At 52.5% G+C, this 21,928-nt stretch overlaps 1 protein-coding gene across 23 annotated transcripts in view; it reads left to right on the top strand.

The window, feature by feature from the left end:
• The window catches only part of Mroh1 (maestro heat like repeat family member 1), a 78,102-nt gene that overhangs the window by 55,627 nt on the left and 547 nt on the right, over positions 1–21,928 (top strand). For 12 of the 23 annotated variants that reach the window (XM_021250317.2, XM_087183348.1, XM_087183289.1 and 9 more), the window contains 21 exons: positions 185–331; positions 420–446; positions 1,294–1,428; positions 1,667–1,746; positions 1,917–2,031; positions 2,135–2,230; positions 2,774–2,878; positions 4,230–4,365; positions 4,483–4,595; positions 5,605–5,757; positions 11,874–12,028; positions 15,039–15,204; positions 15,654–15,850; positions 19,134–19,271; positions 19,505–19,619; positions 20,340–20,486; positions 20,658–20,846; positions 21,141–21,296; positions 21,420–21,554; positions 21,638–21,740; positions 21,811–21,876. In XM_021250317.2, the coding sequence (XP_021105976.1) occupies positions 185–331; positions 420–446; positions 1,294–1,428; positions 1,667–1,746; positions 1,917–2,031; positions 2,135–2,230; positions 2,774–2,878; positions 4,230–4,365; positions 4,483–4,595; positions 5,605–5,757; positions 11,874–12,028; positions 15,039–15,204; positions 15,654–15,850; positions 19,134–19,271; positions 19,505–19,619; positions 20,340–20,486; positions 20,658–20,846; positions 21,141–21,296; positions 21,420–21,554; positions 21,638–21,740; positions 21,811–21,876 (2,674 nt within the window). The remainder of the gene's footprint in view (positions 1–184; positions 332–419; positions 447–1,293; positions 1,429–1,666; positions 1,747–1,916; positions 2,032–2,134; positions 2,231–2,773; positions 2,879–4,229; positions 4,366–4,482; positions 4,596–5,604; positions 5,758–11,873; positions 12,029–15,038; positions 15,205–15,653; positions 15,851–19,133; positions 19,272–19,504; positions 19,620–20,339; positions 20,487–20,657; positions 20,847–21,140; positions 21,297–21,419; positions 21,555–21,637; positions 21,741–21,810; positions 21,877–21,928) is intronic. The other 11 variants (XM_013069211.3, XM_087183327.1, XM_087183356.1 and 8 more) reach the window with 7 other exon arrangements.

The raw sequence follows: 21,928 nt of genomic DNA, 5'->3' as shown, positions 1-21,928 counted from the left end.
CACATGGAGGTCTGCTGTCCCTGAGTGGTGCTCTGAATTTTGCCTCTGGGTTTGCTGGTCAGCTTTGTCCCTCCTTCCAGGAGGACTGAGGAAGTTTAGGAACACATGGTGTGAGTCCAGGGCTTCCTGTGTGACAGCATAGGTATTCGAGTAACTGACAGCTGCTGATTGCTTTGCCTACCAGGACCGAAGTGAGCATGAGGTGGAAAAGGTGAAGAGTGCACTGATCCTGTGCTATGGGCATGTAGCAGCACAGGCCCCCCGTAGTCTGGTGCTGGCCAAGGTGGAGTCCAACATCCTCCCTAACATGTTCCATTGCTTCAACAACAAGGTGGGTGCCGTGGCTGTCTGTGGGGGCTGGTCCTGGTCATGCATGCCAGAATTGTATGTCTTAATTCATTTCACTTTTTGTTGTTCAGGTTCTGGGAATAAAAGTAGAGACCAAGGTACCGTGTGTAGGAATTGCATGTGGGTTGTGCTTTTCTGTCTTTCCACTGAGCTGGGCTGTGGGGACAGAGCCAGACTGGAACACACTGGGCTACCTGGCTAGTCCCTGGCAGACCATCTTAGAATATCACTCCAGGGCCTTCTCTTTTCCTTATCCCATTGGAGCAGCCTCTCTTCTTGGGCCTTGAATGGCCAAGCTCCTGCTGTAGGGAAGAGCAGGGCTTCTGCCACCTCTGAGCAGTTGGTCTTAGGCCCACACTCCAAGGAGCCAGTAGGCCTACCTGCCTTATGGCTGTAGCCCTCACAGACCAGGAACAGTCCCAAGGCTCCTCTGGCTCTTCTCCCTGATGCTTCTGGAGCTGCCTATCTCTAGGCCCCAGTGAGCTTCTAGGGGAGAGCAGAGCCTAGGACTAGTGGAGATGATGTATGAGGCTCCTTTGGCTTCACTAACATGTTTCTCTTCTGGCACTAACCTGACCAGACCCTCACAGGGACAGTTGGCCTCCTTTGAGGAGAGGAGCATAGCCTTCACTTTCACTTTCTGGGCCTGACTGGCAGGATGCCCCACCCCTCAATGACTTCTATGAGGCCCACAGGCAAGATGGTCTTCTCAGCCAGGCCCTCATCCTACCTTGGGGGCTGTGAACACACGCTCTGCTCTATATCTGTCTGCCCACAGCTGGGAATCCTCTTTGGTGAGGAGGGCTGGCTACGGGGCTCCTAGAGATACAGACTACATAGGGAGAGCAGCATGTATGCTGACCTGCACTGTTAGGCTCAGCCCTGGGCCTGGTAGTGACTGGCTCTTAGACTGTGTAACAGAGGCCTAGCAGCCTCTTGCAACAGGTGTTTCTCCAGGACCCAGCCCTGAAGCTGAGCCTCATCCAGAGCCTCTGCATGGTCAGCCAGACTGCCTGCAGCGGTGCACAGCCTGGCTCCTTCCACTTCTCAAAGAAAGCAGAGCTGGTGGCACAGATGATGGTGCGTGCTGGGCAGACACTGCTCCTGGGGCAGGTTCCTGGGGAAGCAGGTTGGTGGATCGTGGTGCTTCTGTAGAACAGTAGAGGCAGGACCTAAGGTGGTGAAAGAGACAGCCCTGGAGGGGTGAAACAGAGCCCTATGCCCTGAGAAAGCTTTCAGTTAGGAAAAGGGTCAGGCCCAGCAGGGAAAGAGGCTGGTGCCCTCTCTCAAGGGCTGAGCCTGTGGCCACCTCACCCAGGAGTTCATCAGGGCAGAGCCCACAGACTCCCTGACCACACCTCTTCGGAAGAAAGCCATGCTCACCTGCACTCACCTGATGTATCCTTCCCTGTCTCTGTGTATTGTGTGTGTGCGCATTTGCTGTGTGAATGCATCCAGAGGCCTGCAGCTGTACCATCTGGAGAGGTCCAGAGGTTTTGGGGGGGAGAGGAGGGCTAGAAAAGACCTGGTGCACAGTCATGGCTGGGGACCCTTAACTTGCTGCTCAGCTCTTTGGAGCCAGCACTTGAAGCGCAGGCACAGGCTGACGTGATCCATGGCTGCCTACACAGTGTCATGGCCCTGCTTCCTGAGCCTCAGAAGGAAGATGATGGCTGCCAGGAGGTAATGCATGTGTCCTTCACCAGGGATATATGTCTGGAGCCATGGGAAGGCCACGTAGGTGATGGGATCACCTGGGGGCTGGGTGGTCTGGCTCTCCTTCTAGCCCCTGTATCTGGGCACAATGCGTGCCCTTGAAGACTTGCTGACCCGCCTGCTGCAGTGGAACATGACCCCCCAGGGCCTGCAGGTCATAGTTGAGGTGTGTAGTGGGTATGCAGTCATGGGGATGGTAGGGGTGGAAGGGGATTGCAGGGATAGTTGTGTATACTCTGCAGTGGGGGCTGTCTTTGAGCAGGCAAGCAGCACTAACCCCTCCCAGACACAGAGGGGCAGCTAGGACCCAGAGAGGGCTACGCAGCCTGCCCCCTCCCTACCACATGGTACTGGAAGGAAGAATGTGTCCTGGACACAAGCTCCTCACCATCTGGGGCTGGTGAAATGGTGGGACACAGACCCTACTGGTGTGTCCTTTTCACTCCTTTCAGCACTTCAGTGGGCAAGGGGAGGATGGTTTCCCTCATCTAGGAGTGTATCCTCCACCCTGGCTAGTAGCCCCAGACAGAGGACAGGGCAGGGAAAACTGCAGTGGGCCCTGAGTTTGAAGCCACACCAGATGCCCACCTGGCCCTCTGGAGACAGAAGGGTGGCTGGAAGTGATGCTGAAACAGCCCTCAGGTGCACGGACTCTGTTCTCCTGGGCTGCTCCCAAACTGGCACCTGTGTGAAGCTCCCCTCTTCCTAGCACCTGAGCCCATGGATCAAGTCCCCACGGGGCCATGAGAGGGCCCGGGCACTGGGCTTGAGTGCCCTCCTGTTGCATTACTTCCTGGAGCACCTGCACATCAGCGTGAGTACTGGCTTCCCCAATGGTCCCCCGCAGCCCCTTCCTGGGCCTCTGGGCTCAGGAACCCTGCATGTGAGCCCTACAGGCTCTCTGGCCTTTCTCAGGCTGCTGCTCCAGCTCTGACATGGACTGAGGACCTGCCACAGCCAGCATCATCTTGAGAGAGATCAGTCAGTCATTGCTGGGCCTCACATGTGGCCCGCTTTTCACTGCTAACCTGCTTGATTTGATTGGCAGTGTTTATTTTTTATCAGCCCAGAAGTATCAGTCTGTTTGTGTTAATGAAAACTTTTTATCAGGCGCTGATACTGGATCTTTGTTTTTTTTCCTTGCAGTACTAGGTTTTGAACCCAAGGCCTTCACACTGAGCTATAGCCTCAGCCTGCTTTTTGTTTTGAGACAGGGTCCCACTAAGTTGCTGAGTTGCCCAGGCTGGGCTTGAACTTGTGGTCCTCCTGCCTCAGCCTCCAGAGTTCTGGGATTAGAGCCATGTACCACCATTCCTGGCTAGATACTGGATCTTTGCAAACATCTCTGTCACCTACCAGGACCATTCTGAGCTTTTTCTCTTGGTAGTTTTCTTTTTAATACACAAAAGCATTCATTCTTTATGTGGCCCAATCTGGAAGTTTCTTGATGGCTGTGCCTTCATTGTGTATTTCCGTGAGCTTTTCCCACTTGCCATCTTTCATGGCCTGTTTTTTCTAAGACGTTTGATTGGAGTTTATCTTGGTCTGAGTTGTGATGAATTTAACCTAAGAACAGGAGCCACCTATGCTGAGGTCCTGCACCCAGGACCCAGGAGTCTTTCCCTCCTGACCTGAAATGCTTCTTTCTCATCAGTGGTGGACTAGGAGGTGGAGTTTCAGAAACAGCAGTGTCTGGAGCCCGTGCGGTGCTGGGGGCTAAGAGAGGGAGCAAGGGAGGCAGGGACAGGTGTGTGTGGGCAGAGGGTAGCTGGTGTTGCAGGGCCCAGGGAGGAGAAAGAATCAGCACTGGGGGAGAGAGACTTGAGAGATGGATTGGGACCCCATCAGAACAAGGGACTGTCATGTACCTCCTCCCTTTGTGCTACCATTTTAGGGGCTCCCTCCTCATCCCCTGATTGTCCCTTTGCCTGCACATACCTGCTTCTCCCTGCTCCTATGTAGGTATGGTCAGCTCAGCTGAGCTAAACAGATCCCAAACTGAGGGGATGGGGAGACAACTCACCAGGGGCTGTACTAGCCACAGGGAGGGCCCAGGGCTATGGGCACAGTCCATAGGACCTTCCTCTGTGTCTTTGGGGTATGAGCTGTATTTACCTATCCCCTAGCACTCCTATAGCCTAGCTCCTTTCTGCTGTCTGCCCTAGGCTCTGGTGCCCTTCCATAACCTGGGCTTCCTCATTGGCCTCTTCGCCCCTCGCTGTGCAGACCTGTGGCCTGCCACCCGCCAGGAGGCTGTGGACTGCATCCACTCCCTGCTTTACCTGCAGCTGGGCTATGAAGGTGAGCCCTGCTCAGGGTGAGGGGTCAGGTGGGCAGAGGTACTAGGAGGGATTAGGCACAGAGTTTGGTTGCAGAATGACTAAGGAAGGCCTCAGTCTGACTTTTCCTGCTGCTCAGGCTTCTCCCGAGAACACCATGATGAAGTTGCCGAGAAACTCCTCACCCTCAGAGACAAGCTCATACACGCTGACCCTAACATCCTTTTCCACATCTGCAACAACATAGCCCAGGTATTGCCAGGAGATATGCTCAGGAAGGAGGGCTGTATCTCTTGGGGCTGAGAACAACTTCAGAGACAACAGGCATCTCCTCTGGGCTCTGCAGGTGCCACTGGGTCTGTAGGTACAGAGCAGGGGATGTGGGCTTCATTCAGAGCACTTGTCTGGAGCCATGTCCTGCCAACACAGCCTGTCTCTCCCATGCCTGCCCTCTATGGAACAACATAGTACGCACAAGAGAATAATGCTGCATGTGGCAAGGCTTTGGTAGCGGGTGAAGAGGTAGTGGGGGCTTAAGGTCCAGATGGCCCAGTGGCTGCGGCCACCTGCACCCCAGCCTGCTCACTCACTTAAGATGACTTCTAGAACAGAGTCAGGCTGTCCTGTGCTAGTGTTTGTGTTTGTACCGTGCCCACATAGGGGCCAGTAGTGGGCCCTTCCTTGGGTTCCAGCTGGCCAAGACATTTTATCTCACTGTGTTCTGGGAGTGGCTCTGTGGGTTGGGGTGCCCCTCTCACCACATGCCTGCCTAGTGGACCCTCAAAGGCCAGATGAAGTTCCTTTCCCCCTCTTTCACTGGACCTTTTGTGAGCCCCTCATTGGGCAGCCCTCCCAGACCTGGGTCTCTGGCAGAGGAAAGAGGGAAAGGAGGAGTCACCAGGGCTCTTTCTGGGAGAGCAGGAACCTACCGTGGTTGAGTAGGGTGCAGGAGGAGCCTCATGCCCTGGTATCTGCCACTGTGATGCTGTCATCCTCCCTGCCTAGTCTCCCTTGATAGGAGGAGAAGGAAAGAGGCTCTGTCCACTGCTGAGCTGGAGGGTAGCCAAGAGCCTTCTGTGCCCATGGCAGGATACTTCCTGACCCTCCTGGTCAGGAGCCCCTAGCCCTGCAGCTGCCTAGGGACCACCTTCCAACAGCCCAGGGTTGGAAGGTGAGGAGGAGGGAAGCCTGAGGTTTTCCACCTGAAGGATTGGTATTTGGGGCCAACCCCATGGCTGTTCTTCTGACACCACCCTTCTAGATTATTGCCAAGCGCCTCCCACCAGACCAGCTCATCAGCCTCTTGTTAACTATGTTTGAGAGCCTGGGAGACCCTGACAAGAACTGTTCTCGAGCAGCTGCTGTCATGATCAACTGCCTACTGAAGGAGCGAGGCACCATTCTAAAGGAGAAGGTAGGGGTTGTAGGTCAGCTAAACCCAGGATCGAGCCTAGGTACTGGGATTTCTTCCCTAAGACCCTCACAGCTTTGCCCCTTTTCACTGTGGATGTGTTATGGCCAAATCTTTTTCTTATATTTGAAGACAGGTTAGAATTTGATTACCTTTCTTTTTTCTTTTTTTTGGTACCGAGGATTGAGCTCAGGACCTTGAGCTTGTGAGGCAGATTCGGTGCCACTGAGCTAAATCCCTGGCTGAAGGCAGGTTAGAATTTGACAAAAACAACTGCTAACACATTTAAGAGGGAAAAGGGGGAAATCAAAAGGAAAATATAAGTTGGGTATGGTGATGTGTGCCTGGGCTGCTCGGTAGGGATGAGGTGGGAGGACTGCTTGAGGTTCTGGACCAGCCTGGGCAACACTAAGCTTATTGAGCTGGTGGAAGGCCCAACTGGCTGAGCTTCCTGATCCCACTTACTGACAAGGACACTGGTGCAGAAGATCTCTCATAGCTTCAGGAGGCCGTGCAAGTGTGGGGCTCCAAGGTCTGTATAGAAGGATACTGCTCTACCCCATTACAACCCTCTGCATCCCTTTTGCCTCTGTCTGAGAGGGTCCCAGCTCCATACTGTTCTCTCTCTGGAGCACATGTCCCTTTACTGAGGCCCTTTGGGTCTTTTGTGCTCCCATAGGCCTGGTGACTACAGAATGGGTACATGAGGGCCCTGGAAGGCAGAGCCTGGCCTCAGACTATTGCCGTGGAGGCAACTTGAGGCTCTGTGCTGAAGTGAGTACAGCAGCAAGGCATACTCAGACATAGCCAGCCCTGCCACCACTTCCCACAGCACCTGGAGCACAGCCTGGCTTGCAGATTTCTATAGATATCCTTAAGGTTTGTGGTCATCCACATTATTCCCCATAGTTGCCTACTGCTTGTTCCTTACTACTGTGGCAGTCATCCATTCACACCTCTGAGCACTTTTACAGTCAGTCAGCTTTCAGTTTGGTTGTCGGGAAAAGAACTTTAGTGTCCCTGGACCTGAGGGAATGCTGAGGACACACCTGGGAACCAGCAATGTCCTGGGCAGGGTCCAGTGGGTGAACATACTCCAGCAGCCAGTCTTGCCAGTGGCTGGGTTTCCTGCTCTTTTCTGGGGGGGGTGGGGGGGGACGCTCCATGTTAAGGTTTAATTTGCATTTCTCTGGTGACTTAGGAAGTTGAGCACTTTGGCATATTACCAGCTACTTGGATGCCCTCTCTTGTGAGGACACCAGTCTTGTTTGTTTTTCTTTTAAGATAGAGTCTCACTGTAAGGCCCATGCTGGGCTTGAACTCATGGTGATCCTCCTGCTCCAGGCTCCCAAGTTCTAGGATAACAGGCATACACCACTGCACCCAGCTGAAGACACCAGTCTTTTGTCCCCTTTTTCTTTGGTGTACTTGTGCTTTGATTTGTAGGAGTGCCTTATGTATTTAGGATACAGTTCCACAGAATGGTCCTCATGTCCAGGTGTGGCACCAGGTCAGGTGTTTAGACCCCTAATAGCTCTGTGTGGATGGAAGGGTAAGGGCTAGGCTAAAGCTGGCGCCAGTGAGCGTATGCAGTTGATCTTAGCACATGTATATCCCACATTTTGCTTACCCATCATCTGTTCTTGGTTTGCTTCCACAACTTGGCTGGAATAATGGCTTATGAATAATGTGACAGTGAACATGGGTGCACAGATATCTCTTCTAGTCCTTTCAGTTCTTTTGGGTGTATACCCAGAAGTGGGGTTGCTGGCTTGTGCAGGAGCTCTGTGTAATTTTTTGGGAGCCTCTATGCTGTCTTCCAAAGCAGCTGCCCTGTTTGTATTCTCATCAGCAGTGCTCAAGTATGCCAGGTTCTTTACATCCTCACCAACACTTGTCATTTTTGTGTGTTTTGCTTACTAGCTACCCTATGAGGTGTGTTTCATTGTAGTTTTAAGATCCATTTCTCTTGTGGTTAGTGATGTCAAGGGTCCTTTTTATTTATTTTTATTTTTTATTTTTTTCCATTTGTAAACTTGATTTGGAGACATGTCTGTCCAAGTTCTTTGACTGTTTTTTGTTCCATGGCATGTGGGATTTGGGAGTTGGGTTGTGAATTGAGCCCAGGTCCTTCCACTGAGCTACAACCGCCTGGCCTTTTTTTTGTTCTTCTTCTTTTTTTTTGGACACAGGATTTCACTATGTAGTTCAGGCTGACCTTGAACTCACCGTGTATCCCATGCTGGCCTCAAACTCACAGCAATCCTCCAGCCTCCGCCTCCCAAGTGCTGGGATTACAGGCATGCACCGCCACACCTGACAGTGCACAAGATCTTTGAGTTTGACAAAGTCCTGTGTGTCTCTTTTTGTTTTGTTGGCTGTGCATTTTGTGTCATGTCCAAGAAATCATTGCCAGATCCATTGTCAGGAAGCTTTTGCTCTATGTTTTCTTCTTTAAGTTTTATAGTTTTGGGTTCCCCCCTTTTTTATAAAGCCAGATCCCCCACATGTACCTGACATAGCCAGTCGTCATGTTCCAGCCAGGAACCATGGGATTGCTGTCCTCAGGTTTAAGACTCTGAATGGGTCTGTGCCACAGCACCCCAGATACATCTGTAACTTGGTGCACCTACAGCATGGGCCCACTGAAGTGATGCACACCTCCGTTTTATTCCTTGCCTTAGAAGACCCTGGCAGGGGGCCTCATAGAGGCAGGCTGGCATGCTGAACTTGAAGTATCTCTGACGTGAGGTTAGAAAATGTGGTTCCAGCAGGTGACATGTAGTGGACCTGAGCCCCCACCCAACACAAGATGTGCATGAATAGAGCGCATTGTAAAACAAAGTGCGAGGCAGGACTGAAGAACACAGCAGGCTGCCAGCGTCACTGTGTCAGTGTTGGGAGGAGGATCCACCATGGGCTTATGGGACCCCAGCTAAAGGAGACAGCTTGAGGCAGAGAGGAGCTGCCCTGTGAAAACTGTGTAGAAGGTTCTCAAAGTTAAGACATAGACCACCATATGACCTAGCCACACCACTCCTAGGTGCTACTCATAAGAAAACACATTCACATAGAAGTGGATAGCGACATTGTTGGAATGCCTATCAGTCTGTGAATAAATAAAATGTGGTCCATCTACACAATGGAATATTCTTTGGGTGTATAAAGAAATGAAGCACTGATAGGCTGCAGCATGGAAGAACCTTGAAATCAATATGCCATGTCAAAGAAGGCAGACATGAAAGGCCACATGTCATGTGATTCCATTTTTATGACATGTTTAGAACAGGCAGGTCCACAGAGACAGAAGGTAGTTTAGAAGTTTCTAAGGGAGGGGAACGGGAGTCACTGCTCCTGGGGGTAGGCTTTCTTCTGGGGTAGTAGAAATGTTTTGAAACTTGTAGTGTGAAGAAAAAAAAAAAAGAAAAGAAACTGGTAGTGTGTTGGTTGTACTCCTTGAATATGCTGGTACTGATAGGAGAAATATAACTCCCAGCCTGTTAGATGTCAAACTTCCTGAGTTCGTGGTCCCACAGCATCAAGGAATGAAATCTCAAACCAAAGGAAGAAGTTAGGAGAGTTTTATTGGAAATAGGAGAGAAAAATAGCTCCTGGATTTCAAGAAGGCTCCTGAATGGGTGTTGACCGAGGGCCTTTGTCAGGGTAATATACAGCAAAGTCACAACATGGGTAAAACATGGGTCAAACCACAAGTATAGCGTAAGATTACAAGTATAGCTTATCTAATATCAATCCAATAGGGAAACAAGTCACATAGCTAGGGTGCATGGAAAGAATGCAGATATTTTTGGGAAGGGATGGGTCCAGATTGTCTGGTCACCCACCCTGGTAAGCGATGTCTGTCTGGACTTACCGGACCAAGTGGTGCTAGTTACAGTATAATTCCAAGTTAAGGAGGCAGATAGGCTTGACCATTGTATCTTTATCTTGAGGCCTGGCCTTCTTCAGGTGCACCTCCAGCCACAATGCTGATGTTTGTTTTTGTGCTGACTTCCTTGAGAGCCTAGTCCCTCTGTGACTGTATATTAATCTCTATCTAACTTAGCTATAATAAAACCACTCAATGAGTGGACTGCATGGCACCTGCACTGCATCTCCATGAAGCTATTGTGAACAATGGCCCAGACCAAGCTGACAAGTGAGGGCCTTTGTGAGGCTTATGGGTCATGGCTGGAGCTGGGGACAGACCAAGCCCAGAAGGTGAGGGGTGTAGTCACTACCTGGCATGGTGGGCAGCTGAAATGCAGCCTCTCATCCCCTGACAGGATGGACCCTGCCCATCTGCCCAGGAAAGGGGTCTGTGCAAAGCTTGAGTATGAAAACTAATACTAGGATTCTAAGCCAAGAAGTCAGTTTGGAAATCATTCTGCCTGGGAGCCCTCTGTTCCTAACCATTGCTCTCAGTAGAAGTGCTTTGCAACAGACTCTGCATAGTCACTGCCCTGAAGGGCTGAGGAGCAAGCTCTGTGCTGAAAAATCTTTGCTGGAAGCCCAACACTTTCTTACTGTTTAAACTTTCTAAAGAGGTTGGTGTGTGGCTCAGTGGTGTAGCATTTGCCTAGCATGCACAACGCCCTGGATTCTATCCTCAGCACCACAAACAAACAGCCTTCCAGGAGCCAGCAATACAGAGAGAGCTGCTCCATAGGGCAGCCTGCAAACTCCACAGGCCTATGGCAGACCTTTTAGGATGCAGCTGGGCAGGGACAAGGGGCAAGCAGATGGGGCCAGGAAATAAAGGAAACAGGTGATTGAAGGGGAGGAGGGGCTGCTGATACAAATAAGCTGTGAGTTGGACATGTTAACTTTCTGCACTCGAGGTCTTCAGATGAGATAGGTCAGTTGTCAGTGTGCTTAACAATGCCTCTTAGCATGACAGTGATGAGTGAAGGAGCTGCCCTGTGCCTGTGCTGCTCTGTGATGGCACAGGGCCTCCTGCATCCCCAGCCTTGTCTCCCTACCCTTCATGCCTGGGGAGCGGGCATGGGGTTGACCTGGAAAGCTTCCCATTGGAGCTGGGTCTTTTTTATGTCTGCTGTTACTTTTTGAACTTTGTTGTTTGCTCTGCTAGACTCTTTTAGCCTTTCCAACTGCATATACCATCTAGTGGGTCCCTCGGCCACAGGTGGGAAGTGACTCCAGGCCTGGGTACAATATGCTGGCTGGCTGCTCTGGCACAAGCATGATCCCCTCCAGGACATCACTGCATTATTTTCCAGCTTCAGCAGTACAGGGTTGCCATAGGTAGGGGTGGAGTGGAGACTCATGGGCCAGTACCCTCAGTGGGCATGGGTACCTGTCAGGATGAGACCATTTTAGGAGCCAGGCTGACATGCTAGGGGCTATTCAGGGGCTATGGAGCCAGGCCATTGGACTTGGAACTTGGTGTGGGTCTGAGGGACCACAGGGCCAGAGTCCTTCCACACACTTGCCCATGTTCCCTCATGATCCCATTGCCTTTCTGTAGCAGCAGGACATCCGCAAACTCAGGCAAATGTTACCAGCTCTCACTCTTTCCCTCTCCCAAGCCTACTTCCATCCTCAGTGGTATTCTGGGGTCTGTCTGTCCTCCTCTGTCCTTTCTGGAAGGTTGGCAGCCCAGGTAGGTCCTTGCAGGCTGGGTCACAGGTATGCTGTATGGGTTGAAGCAGCTATAACCCTGTCTGCCCTGAGCTCATTTCCTGGTAACCCATACGCTACATAAACTCCTAGGCCCACAGAGATTAGAGGTTTCTCTGCATTTCTCAGTGGACATTTGTCTTTATTTTCTTCTTCTTCTTTTTTTTTTTTTTTGATGTTTGAGATCAAATCCAAGGTCTTGTGCTTGAGTGTGGTAACAGTAAGCCACACCCCAGCCCACTTGTCTCTTCCCATGTGGAATCTGGGTCCCTATTCTGATACCACACCACTAAGCTGCTCATTTCCAGGGAGTTGGTAGTGCCCAGCAGTCAGGAGTAGGGACTTCTTCCATATACCCAGGCTAAGGGGCTACCTTCTTTGTATCTTGTCTGGGTGGTCCCCCAGGGCCACCCTGGCCGCATGGCCTGACCACTGTGTCTTGTCCTTTTCCTTTCCGTGTTGTTCTGTCCTGTCCACAGGTACCTGAGATTGTGAATGTGTTACACTCCAAGCTGCAGGAAGTCCATGAGGAGCACATCCTGCCTGCCGCCCAGCAGAGCATGTACTGCCTGGCATCCCAGCACTGCACCACCGTGGTGTCCAGCCTCCTGGGCAGGCCCCTGCCCTTTGACAGGTAACCAGTATCTGTGACCAGCTAGGTAGAAGCCCCTGTCCAGATCCCAGGCTCAAAGGTCCTGCCTGCCTGGTATGGTACTTGCTTCCCCAGCCCTCCTGTGTCTGCTCCCTAGCCTTTCTGTGAGTCCCCATGGCCCTGGGCTACACAAGACAGTGACTGCACTCCCCTTCCCTGCTGGGCTAAGCTGTGTAACCCTCTGTGGGGGAGTGTGCCTGCTCTCAAGATACAGAGTGTCCCTCTCATTTTTGACCACACACGCTGAGGCTGTACATCAGGAGTTGAAGAAATTACCGTCCCATTCCCTGGGGACAGGCCTTTTGTCCTGACAGGCAACTTCCTCTTGCTCATGATCCCTTTTGCATTCAGGTGTGTTTGTCTGGTGCCTCCTTTTCATCCTGTAAACATCTACCCTTCTGTGTCTTAGTGTTTTGAACGTGTTACTTTTACACAGTAAGGAGCTGCAATTTGTTACTCATTGGGTTTAAGTCCACTGTTTTTGTTTGTTTGGTTCAGTGTGGGGTTTTGTTTTGTTTTTTTTCCTTTTGTCTCACCTCTTCTCTCTTGTCTGTTTTAGACTGACAGGGTCCTGTATCATTTTGCTTCTTCCGTTCAAGTTGGAAGGCCATATGCTGTTTCTTTGCTTCTAGTAGTTTCCCTGACAATGACTCAGGTGTTGTTTCCCAGGCAGCTTGGTGCAAACAGGCACAAGCCAGCCTGGTGCTGACTCACACAGCTGAGGCTGGCTATGAGTCCTGCTGTCTGCTGGGTGTCTCCCTTCCACCATTATGACTCTTTTATCCTGTCTTTAATCAATTAAATTCCCCACATATTTACCACTCGGTTTGCCCTTTTGCATTTGTTTCATCCTCTGTGAGGGTGTAAACATGGCCAGGGGTGCCCCGGGTGTGTTCTCTGCACCTGCAGACCTTGGTCACTGCCCAGATGGAGGCAGAGGTCTCCACCCCTAAGGCTGTGCCACTCCTTGTTGCAGCCCCCTTATAGGTCAGCACTCTCTGTCATTGCAGAATCCCTACAGGCCTCATTGCTCAGCCTGTGAGACATACTGTATAGTGGCTTCTTCTTTATTGCTATGTGGTATTTACTTGTCTGTTCCTAGGTGATGGACATTTGGGATGTTACCAGTCTGAGATTGTTAATGATAAAGATGCCTGAACATTTCTGCGTGTTTCTTTGAAGGACAGGGTACTCAGGCCACTCACATGTGTGCAGGAATGGACTGGTGGGGGTTGGGCTTGCCTGCACCTGTTAGTGGCAGTGCATAAGACTGGGCTTTCCTTTGGTAAGAGTTGGAAAGGGATTAAAAGACAGTTTCCTGATGTATGAGAAAGATGAGAAATTCAGATTTCAGTGTCCATAAGTAAGGGTCATACTAGAGGCCCGATACACACATTCACTTTGTTATCTATGGCTGCTTTTGAGATCCCAAGTTCTATAGCAGCAGACATGGGTGGCTATGGCAGAGGACTAAGCCATTTACCATTGGCCCTATTGGCAGTCTCTGACCCTGCCCTGGGTGTAGGTGGGCATGGCTCTTGTGTGTGGCTGAACAGTCATACACCACATCTCCACCAGCAAGGGTTTGTTTGAGCCATCCTCACAGGTCTACATTTCCCACAAGCTCTTTCCTTTTCATTCTTGCATCTCACTTTCCTTTATCTGAAGTATAACTTCCACATTTTCTTTAGTGATAGATTCTTCTGTTTATCTTGAGATGTCTTTGTTTGGTCATCCTTCCTGAATATCATTTCTGCAGAGTTTACAATTCTAGTTTGGAAAGTGTTTTCCGTGCTGAGTGTGAGAATACATCACTGTTCTCTGACTTCTCCAATTGCTTCTGAGAAGTGAGCACTAGTGTAGCTTGCGGTGTCGGTGTGAAGGATGCTGCTTCTCCTTGGTCCTGGTCTTATGGGGCGAGGGTGCTTTCTATTCTGCCAGACATCTGCTGGGCTTCTGAGTCTGTGGGTTAGTGTCTCTCATCAGTTCTGAAAAATCCTCAGCCTTTTTCATATATTTCTTCTGCTTTTGGAGCACCAGTCCTGCCCTCTGCAACCTCTTGTCATTCTGTCTTTCTGACCTTTACTTTGTTCTTTCTCTATGCTGGGTCCCAGTTAGTTTGTCCTGTTTATTTTTCAACTCATTGGGGGTTTTGTGGAGTTTTATTTGTTTGGTTGGTTTTGTTTGTTTTTTGAGATAGGGATCTCAGTATGTAGCCCAGGCTGGCTTTAAGCTCCTAGTCTAGTGATCCTCCTGCCTCACCCTCCTGAGTGCTGGGATTACAGATGTATGCCACCACTCTAAGCCCAACTCATTCTTTCTTTCTTCTGCTGTATCCAGGCAGACATCGGATATGTCCACTGAGTATGTCTTTTTTTTTTTAGAGATAAGGTCTTGCTAAATTGCCTAGGCTGGCCTCGAACTTGTGATCCTCCTGTCTCAACTTTCCAAGTAGCTGGAATTATGTGCCACTATTCCAGGATATGTATCTCATTTCTAAAAGGACCCTTTGGTTCTCTTTTAAATTTGCTACATTTGTCTTTAGTTTCTACTTTGCATTAGACATTTTGAAGTTTGTCTTACATTTCTGTGGACACCTAGGCTTAGCTGCCTCCCAGGTTGTCTGAGCAACAGTGTCAGCAGGCTGGGCCTCTTTATACCACCTGTGACATCTGAATGATCTCCCTTGTGCTGCGTGATTTCCTTGTGTTCCTGATCCTCTTTGACCATGGGCTGCTTCCTCCAGAGAGGCCTACTGTTTGCTTCTCTGTGTCCTTTATTGTAAGTTGTTCATAGACCCTTGGGGTCAGAGGAAGGGGTGAATTTAGATCTGAAGTCAGGATGCCATTTCTCATCAGCTTAGAGCTGAGTCTGGTGCTTCTGGGCATTAGTGAACTGGGGTGAGAGGGAACAGACCCTTGGCCCAAGTGCCAGCATTTCTGGTGCTGTGGCCTGCAGTGGCCCAAGTTGACCTTCCTGCCACCTGCTTCAGCCACACCTGTGCCTTGTGGCGTGCACTAGCCGTGGAGCCAAGCCTCACTGCCCAGGTCCTGGGGCTGCTCCTGGAGAAGGTGAGCGGGGACGTGCCATTCAAGGAGAGCCGGGCCTTCCTTCTGGGCAGTACTCCTGACCGAGTAGCCACACTTCTGCCCCTGGCGGTGAGTAGGGGTCCAGGAACCAGATACGCTGCCCCTGCCCCACAAGGGGTTCACCCTTCTCACCTGGTGCTGCATTGGGGCTCAAGAGCTGTGTGCTCAGGGCCTAGGCCCATAAAACCCAGCAGGTGTTGGCCTCCAAGAGAGCCCACTTCTCATTTCATCCTGCAGAAATACCCCCACCTGGCCACATTTAAAGCAGTAAAGCAGCTTTGAGAACTTCCTCCCCTCCCTTCTGAAGAACCAAGAACAGATACGGCCTGAAGGCCACACTGTCCCTTTGTCCCAGGCCAAGTTAGGCAGGATCATGTCTGCTCTGTGCCTCCCCTATATCTGGGAACCCAAGAATACCACTGCACATGGGGTGCTTGCTGAGGGGGTGGGGCTCATTTGAGTCCTGATGTCCAGAATGCAGATGCTGCTGCAGCCATCCTTGTGGGTCTCCTTTCCAGGCCACCTGTGCACTGTACGAGGTTATGTCTGCTGCAGAATCAGGGACTGCAGTGCTAGAGCTCTATCCCCAGCTGTTTGTGGCTCTCCTGCTGCGTGTGAGCTGCACTCTGGGTGTCCAGCTGCCCCGGAACCTGCAAGCCAAGGAGAGGAGAGGCGCCAGCACAACCCTCCATAGCAGGAGCCTTGAGCCCTGCAGGTAAAGGGGACCTCAGCCTGCCCTTTCCCATTGCTGATTTGTGAGCACAGGTGCCTATGTGCTATGTATGTTGGAGGCAGAGAGACATGAAAGGCCCAGGACTGTGTGCTCTCAGGGAGGCCCCGACCCTCCTGGTGCAGGGCTTTGTGATAACTATGGCATCCACACACTTTGTCCCGGGAGCAAAGGAACCCCGTCTGCAAGCATACCTGGTCTCTTTCTGCCTTATGGGCAGGTAGGGAGGAGTGATTGCAAGTTCATGCAGCAGTGCCAGCTGCAGGCACTGGCAGTTTGGGGCCTCTTGGATAGGGCCAGGGTGGGGGCCCTTCTCAAAGGTGGGGCTGTGGAAAGAGTCTTTTGGGTACAAGCTGAGGCCTGATATGGGGAGGAAAGTGTCCTGGCAGAATGGTTTTGGTATGTGTCCTCTGCCCAGTACAGGAGTCACTGAGATGCCCTGGGCCTTATGAGGGACTTCCTGTCCTCTCCATAGTGGGGGGCTTTAGGGTTCTGTGGTCTGTGTCAAGTGAGCCCTGAGACCTAGGTCAGGAAAACTGAAGCAAGTCAGGTGGAGCTGCATGCTGATGTTGGTAGGCTCAGAGGCTGGATCAGGCTGCCTCCGAGCTTCGGCAGTGTGGGTTCCTGTCCTGTCTGTGATTCTGGTCTCTGGGGCCATGCCTGGACCCTATTCTCTGGAGCAGGGTAGTCTGAGGGCCATGGCTTGAGCAGAAGAAACTGATCTTCTTCACCCCAACCCAGGCAGCCTGACCCTGCCACAGGAGCTCTGTGCCACCATGCCCCATGCTGCCCAAGCATCAAGCTGCCCTACACCTTGGCCAGGGACCCATGGGGGAACAACCTCAGCTCACCCCACCACCACTGCCACCTCCAAAGGTTGCTCAGCTCCAGCATAAACTCCAGCAGCGCTGGTGCCAGGGCTGGCTTGGCTCTCCCCAGACCTAGTGGAAAATGTGAATGGGACAGAGTAGCTGCTGGGATGACTAGCCCTGAGCCTAGGATACTCAAAGTGTACTCCATTTGCCTCTGAGCTTCTCCAGGAGCCCCTGGGCCCTGAGCAGGGACATTTACAGAGCCTGGCAGACAGAGGACATCAGCCAATGAGATAGACCCTTGCAAATCCCACATCCTTCAGTGTTATGAGGAGACAAAGGGAGTCCCTCATCTGAGCTGTTGACATGTTCCTGAGCTAAACTTGTACTTCCTGTTAGATCTCTTGCAGCCAGCTAAGAATCTCTAGCAGCCATTCTTTGCCTACAGTGCAGCCCCTGGTCTACAACTGCCTTTGAGCTGGAACCAGTTCTGCCCTTTCAGTCCTTCCTTGGTCTTTGTACGCTTATCTGGTCTCCATTCAGCAGCCTGAACATGCTGAGGGTGTCCTTTCACAGTGCACTCTGCACATCTGCCTAATGACCACAGCTACTTGTTAGAGCAGGCTGCCCCGTGTCCAGAGATGGAAGCCTCCTCAGCATCCAGAATCCTGGGCTCAAAGGCCAGGCCCTGTCCTGGAACTGAGGACAGCCTGAGAGGATGGAATCTGTGACTGCTCATCAAGGGCTACATAGGAGCTGGTCCAGCTGCTGGCTAACAGACCACCTAAGGATGCCTATGGGAAAGTGCTAGGCAGGGAGCAATCCCCAGCATCTGCTCTTGGGCTCTCCATAGCCCCAGCCTCTTACCCACCCCTCAGGCTGTGGCCCTCCAGGCCTGCCCAGAGCCCTTGCTCCAAGGGTTTGGGTTTACTGTTTTTTGTGAGAAGTCCTGTCTGACCTTTACTCAGATCCCACCACATAGTTCTGTCCCCCCCCCCCCCCCCCCGCCACCACCACCACCCTCCTCACTGATCTCATCCACTAAAGGCCCATTTGGCATGTGGCCCTACAAGGCCTGACCCCAGCCCTGCTCAGCTGAGCCCCTTGGCGCCCAACCCCTCACACTCAAGCATGCTGCAGCATACTGCATAATTTGGCCTCTCATTCAGGCTCAGCCCTTGCAGGAAGAGGCCACTGATGTGGAAAGGCCATCAGCCATAGCCATGGTTGTCATCTCAGCTCAGCACACTGCCCCATGGTTGTCCAGCTGTGGGTCAGGAGTCCCTGAGGTCAATAGAGTAAGTCTGTAACTTAACAAACATTCACAGGTGTACTATATAAGACTTACTTTGTCAGTTTATGGAACAAATCCACCTTAACAATTCTCCTGGAATGAAACTCATTCGTAAGTCAGAGACTCATTGTACCTCACGGGCACAGATGTACACAGGCCATCATGGGTCTAATGTGAGTGACCAGTGAGCAAGGGAGAGCCACTTCTCCTGGAGGATGTACTCTCCTGACTGGAGATGCAGGCTTTGGTGTGAGTTTGTGCCTTGGGATCAGCTGGTGCTGGACTTACCTGTCACCTAACCCACTGGGAAGGGCTCATCTGTGCAGGAGACAGAGGCTGAGTTCTAGCTGGGTACTGAAGAGGCTGCAGCCTCATAGCAGCTGCTGGCCCCTGAGCCTGGGGCTTCCTCCAAGAGACACTGGAGAGCCAGGTATTCTCCCATACAGCTAACTCTGGGGAGCCAGTAAGGTGTGGCAGCAGGGCATAGCCCCTTCATACCCAACCCCTGCTTCCCTGCTGGCTGCTGTGTCCTGCTCCTTCACTTGGAGGCCTTCTTTGTTCTACCTCTGTGAGTAGGGCAGAAACATAGCTGCCATCCCTTCCAGAGGGATCTGGGGTCTCCCAGAGTAGATGCAGCACCTCAGATATGACTGTCTGAGGCTTCTGAGGGGCAAGAGTGAACTGTGTGTGGGTCCAGACCTGGGATGAGGGTTGTCCACGTGGCCTTCTGGGATGTTGGCTGGGTCTGGGGAGAGCTTAGAGACCAGGTACACCCTCTGCTGGTCTCCTGGGGCCAAGATGTATCCCTGTACAACCAGAAAGGCTGGTGTGGCCAGGTGACTGTCTCTACCCACGTCTGATGCTGGTAGCAGTGGCTATGGCTGACCTGGTTAACCCACCTCCAGGCCAATGGATGGGTGTTTGGCTTGGGCCTTTTGTCAATCCTGATGGGTGCCCAAGAGCCTCCCTGTGCCCGTTTGTTGAAGGATGCCACTGGGAGGGACTGAGTTGGAAGCTCCTGAAACTCCAAAGCGGTGTATGGACGGGGTGCATATCTGACTGGCTTGCTGGCATCTTCTGGCCTTGGGAGGATATAAAGCAGAGTCTATGCCTATACTACAAAGTAGTACCCCTTGGCAGCTGAGCCCTCATGTGCCCACAGCTCTGCAGTGGATGCCCTGCAGGCCCTACTGCTCAGAGGCGGCAGTCAGGACGTGGTACAGTTCATGGAACAGGAAGGAGGCTGGGAATTGCTCAGGACCTCCACAGGTCATGAGGAGGGGGTTACCCAGCTGGCCAGGTAAGTGGTCTGGTCCAATTCAGGGCTTATCTGAGACTCCCCAAGGGAACATGGCAAGGGCACTCGGTTGGGAAAAGGACGCCTTGAGGCCTGGGTGGGAGTATACTTGCCCTGGGCTGTGTAGGGCAGGACATGGAAGTGCTCAAGTCTGTGGAACCTGGTCCCAGTGGAGCTCTGTGAGCATCTGGGGTGGCAGTTCCAGTCTTGGCATGCCTTGTGGTCTCATTCCCCAGTGCCATGGCCAAGTGTGCAGGCCCTCGGCTCCCTCTGGTGACGAAGGTACTTCTGTCTACACAGAGCAGCGTATATGAGATCCACAGGGTCACTTCCACAGCCTTCCTAGCTGAGGTAGGACTGTTGTGGGGTGGGATGTGAGCATAAGCTTGTTTGGTACTGTGCGGGAGATGCCCTTGTGCCCATGGCACCAGAACAGGCAGCCTCCCCCCACAGAGTCACAGGCCTCCCCAGCCTGAGCTAGAGCTTGCTTAGGCCAAGCTTGGAAACACCTTTGCTGGACCCAGATAGTACTGGCTCAAAGCCCTGCTGGACAGCATGTGGCAGGTCTTGGCCCTAGGCAGGAGTGGGCTGTAGCCAGGGCCCCAAAGGCTGTTGGTGGCAGTTGTCTTGGCCTTTATAACTTCCAGGGGAACGGGGGGGCGGGGGGGGTGTGTGAGAAAAAAAGAAGCAAGATATATGATGAATGTTATCACTATGTGGATCTAAAATGGACCAATAAATGTTTTGCTTAAAAAAAAAAATGGCTGGGAATGTAGCTCAGTGGCACCGCACTTGCCTGGCAAGTGCAAGGCTGAGTTCCATCCCTGGTTCTGCAAAAACAAAAAAACAAAAAACTGCAAGCTGAAGGCTTGCCCATAACCATGACAGGAGAAGGCCAGGGTGGCAATGGGCCAAGGTAGGGCATGTGGGTGCAGACCTGAGAGGGAGGGAGGGAGCAGATCCCCACCCTGTGCCAAGGCTTCCCATTCTATATGCCTGTCGGCTGCAACACTCTGGGACTTGCCTGGCCCCACTCAGTGGAGCAGGTGGTCACAGAGCCTCTGCCTCTAGCTGCTGAGCAGCAATGTGGTCAATGACCTGATGCTTCTGGAGTCCCTGCTGGATGAACTGCTGGCCCGGCAGAAGGACTGGAGCGCCAGTGTGAGGCGGCTGGTGCTCCGTGGGCTGGCTAACATTGCCTCCAGTTCACCTGACAAGGTGGGCCCTGGCAGTGTGCCCCAGACCCCTAATGGGAGGAGGCTGGAGTGTTTAGCTGGTTGTAACCAGGTGGGCATGGACAGGGTGATGGGAGGTGCATGCAGGTGGGAAAGGAGTGCAACTGTTGGGGGCTGGGGAGCCACACACAGACTTAAGTGCGGGAATCCCCAGGTGAGGACTTACGGCCCCCAGCTCCTAACAGCCATGATCAACGGGCTAGATGACAATGATGACCCACACAGGCTGGTGGCCCTGGAGGCTATGGTGGGCCTCACTCGGCTGCTGGACCTGATGGAGCCCTGGGACCTGCGCTCTGTGCTGCTGCACATGGCTATCCGCATCCGGCCCTTCTTTGACAGTGTAAGCTGAGGGTGGGGTCACTTCTTGGCCTGGGCCTACTCCTGCTGCTTCTCCTCAGCCTCAGCCCCCACTGCCATGAGTTATACTTCCAGTATTATCAGGCAGATCCTTCTAAAGCATAGATTCCAGGCCCTCTGTGCTGCATAGCCTGACTACCCCCTCACCCATACCCCCACCAGTGGGTCTTTCATTGCCAACCTCTTGTCCTAGTCCTTGTCCACCTCCACTCACCCCCATGGGCCATCTGTGGCTCAGGGTAAGCCCTGTGAGGTGACATGGCCACACCTCTGGCAGGAGAAGGTGGAGTTCCGGACAACATCCATTCGCCTCTTTGGGCACCTCAACAAGGCCTGCCAAGGGGACTGTGAGGACATCTTCCTGGAGCAGGTCGTAGGTGGGCTAGTGCCCCTCCTGCTACACCTGCAGGACCCTCAGGCCCCTGTGGCCAGTGTGAGTAGCCAGCAAGGAGGAAGGCTGTGGCAGCCTGGCAGCTCAGTGCCGTGTCCCCAGTATCATTTGGGCAGGGAGAGGTGGCCTAGAGGGCTTGGGGCCTCAGTGCCTTGTGTCCTACAGGCCTGCAGGTTTGCCCTGTGCATGTGTGTTCCCAATTTGGAGTGTGCAGAGTTGACCACCACCTTCCAGAAGCACCTCCAAGAGAGCCGAAGCCTGCACTTTGGGGAGTTCCTCAACTCCACCTGCAAGCTCCTGGTGAGGTGGTAGGTAGGGAGGGTCCCCCTACTGCCAGTACCAGCCTGGCTGACCACCATCATCACCTGGCTACTTCTCTGCAGATACATCACTTCCCTGACCTGCTGGGCCGCCTGGTGAGCACCAACCTGTTCTACTTCAAGAGCAGCTGGGAAGGTGTCCGTGCTGCAGCCCCCATGTTCACAGGTGAGTCGTACCTGCCTCCTCCCCCTTTACCCTGTTAGGCACACTGTATTCCTAACCCCACCCATTTCAGGGTTCCTGGTGCTGCATGCTGAGCCCGAGCAACGGCTGCAGGTAGACCTGGAACAGCTTCTTGTGGGTGAGCGCCCCCCTCCCACCTGTTCAGCTCCACTGGGGCCTCTCAGACCCTG

Source organism: Heterocephalus glaber, unplaced genomic scaffold, assembly GCF_053883595.1.
Source record: "Heterocephalus glaber isolate CG9 unplaced genomic scaffold, H.glaber_assembly_v1.0 deba00000281, whole genome shotgun sequence".
Taxonomy (NCBI): domain Eukaryota; kingdom Metazoa; phylum Chordata; class Mammalia; order Rodentia; family Bathyergidae; genus Heterocephalus; species Heterocephalus glaber.
The sequence above is the reverse complement of the archived record's forward strand: the minus strand, read 5'-3'. Positions and strand labels throughout refer to the sequence as shown.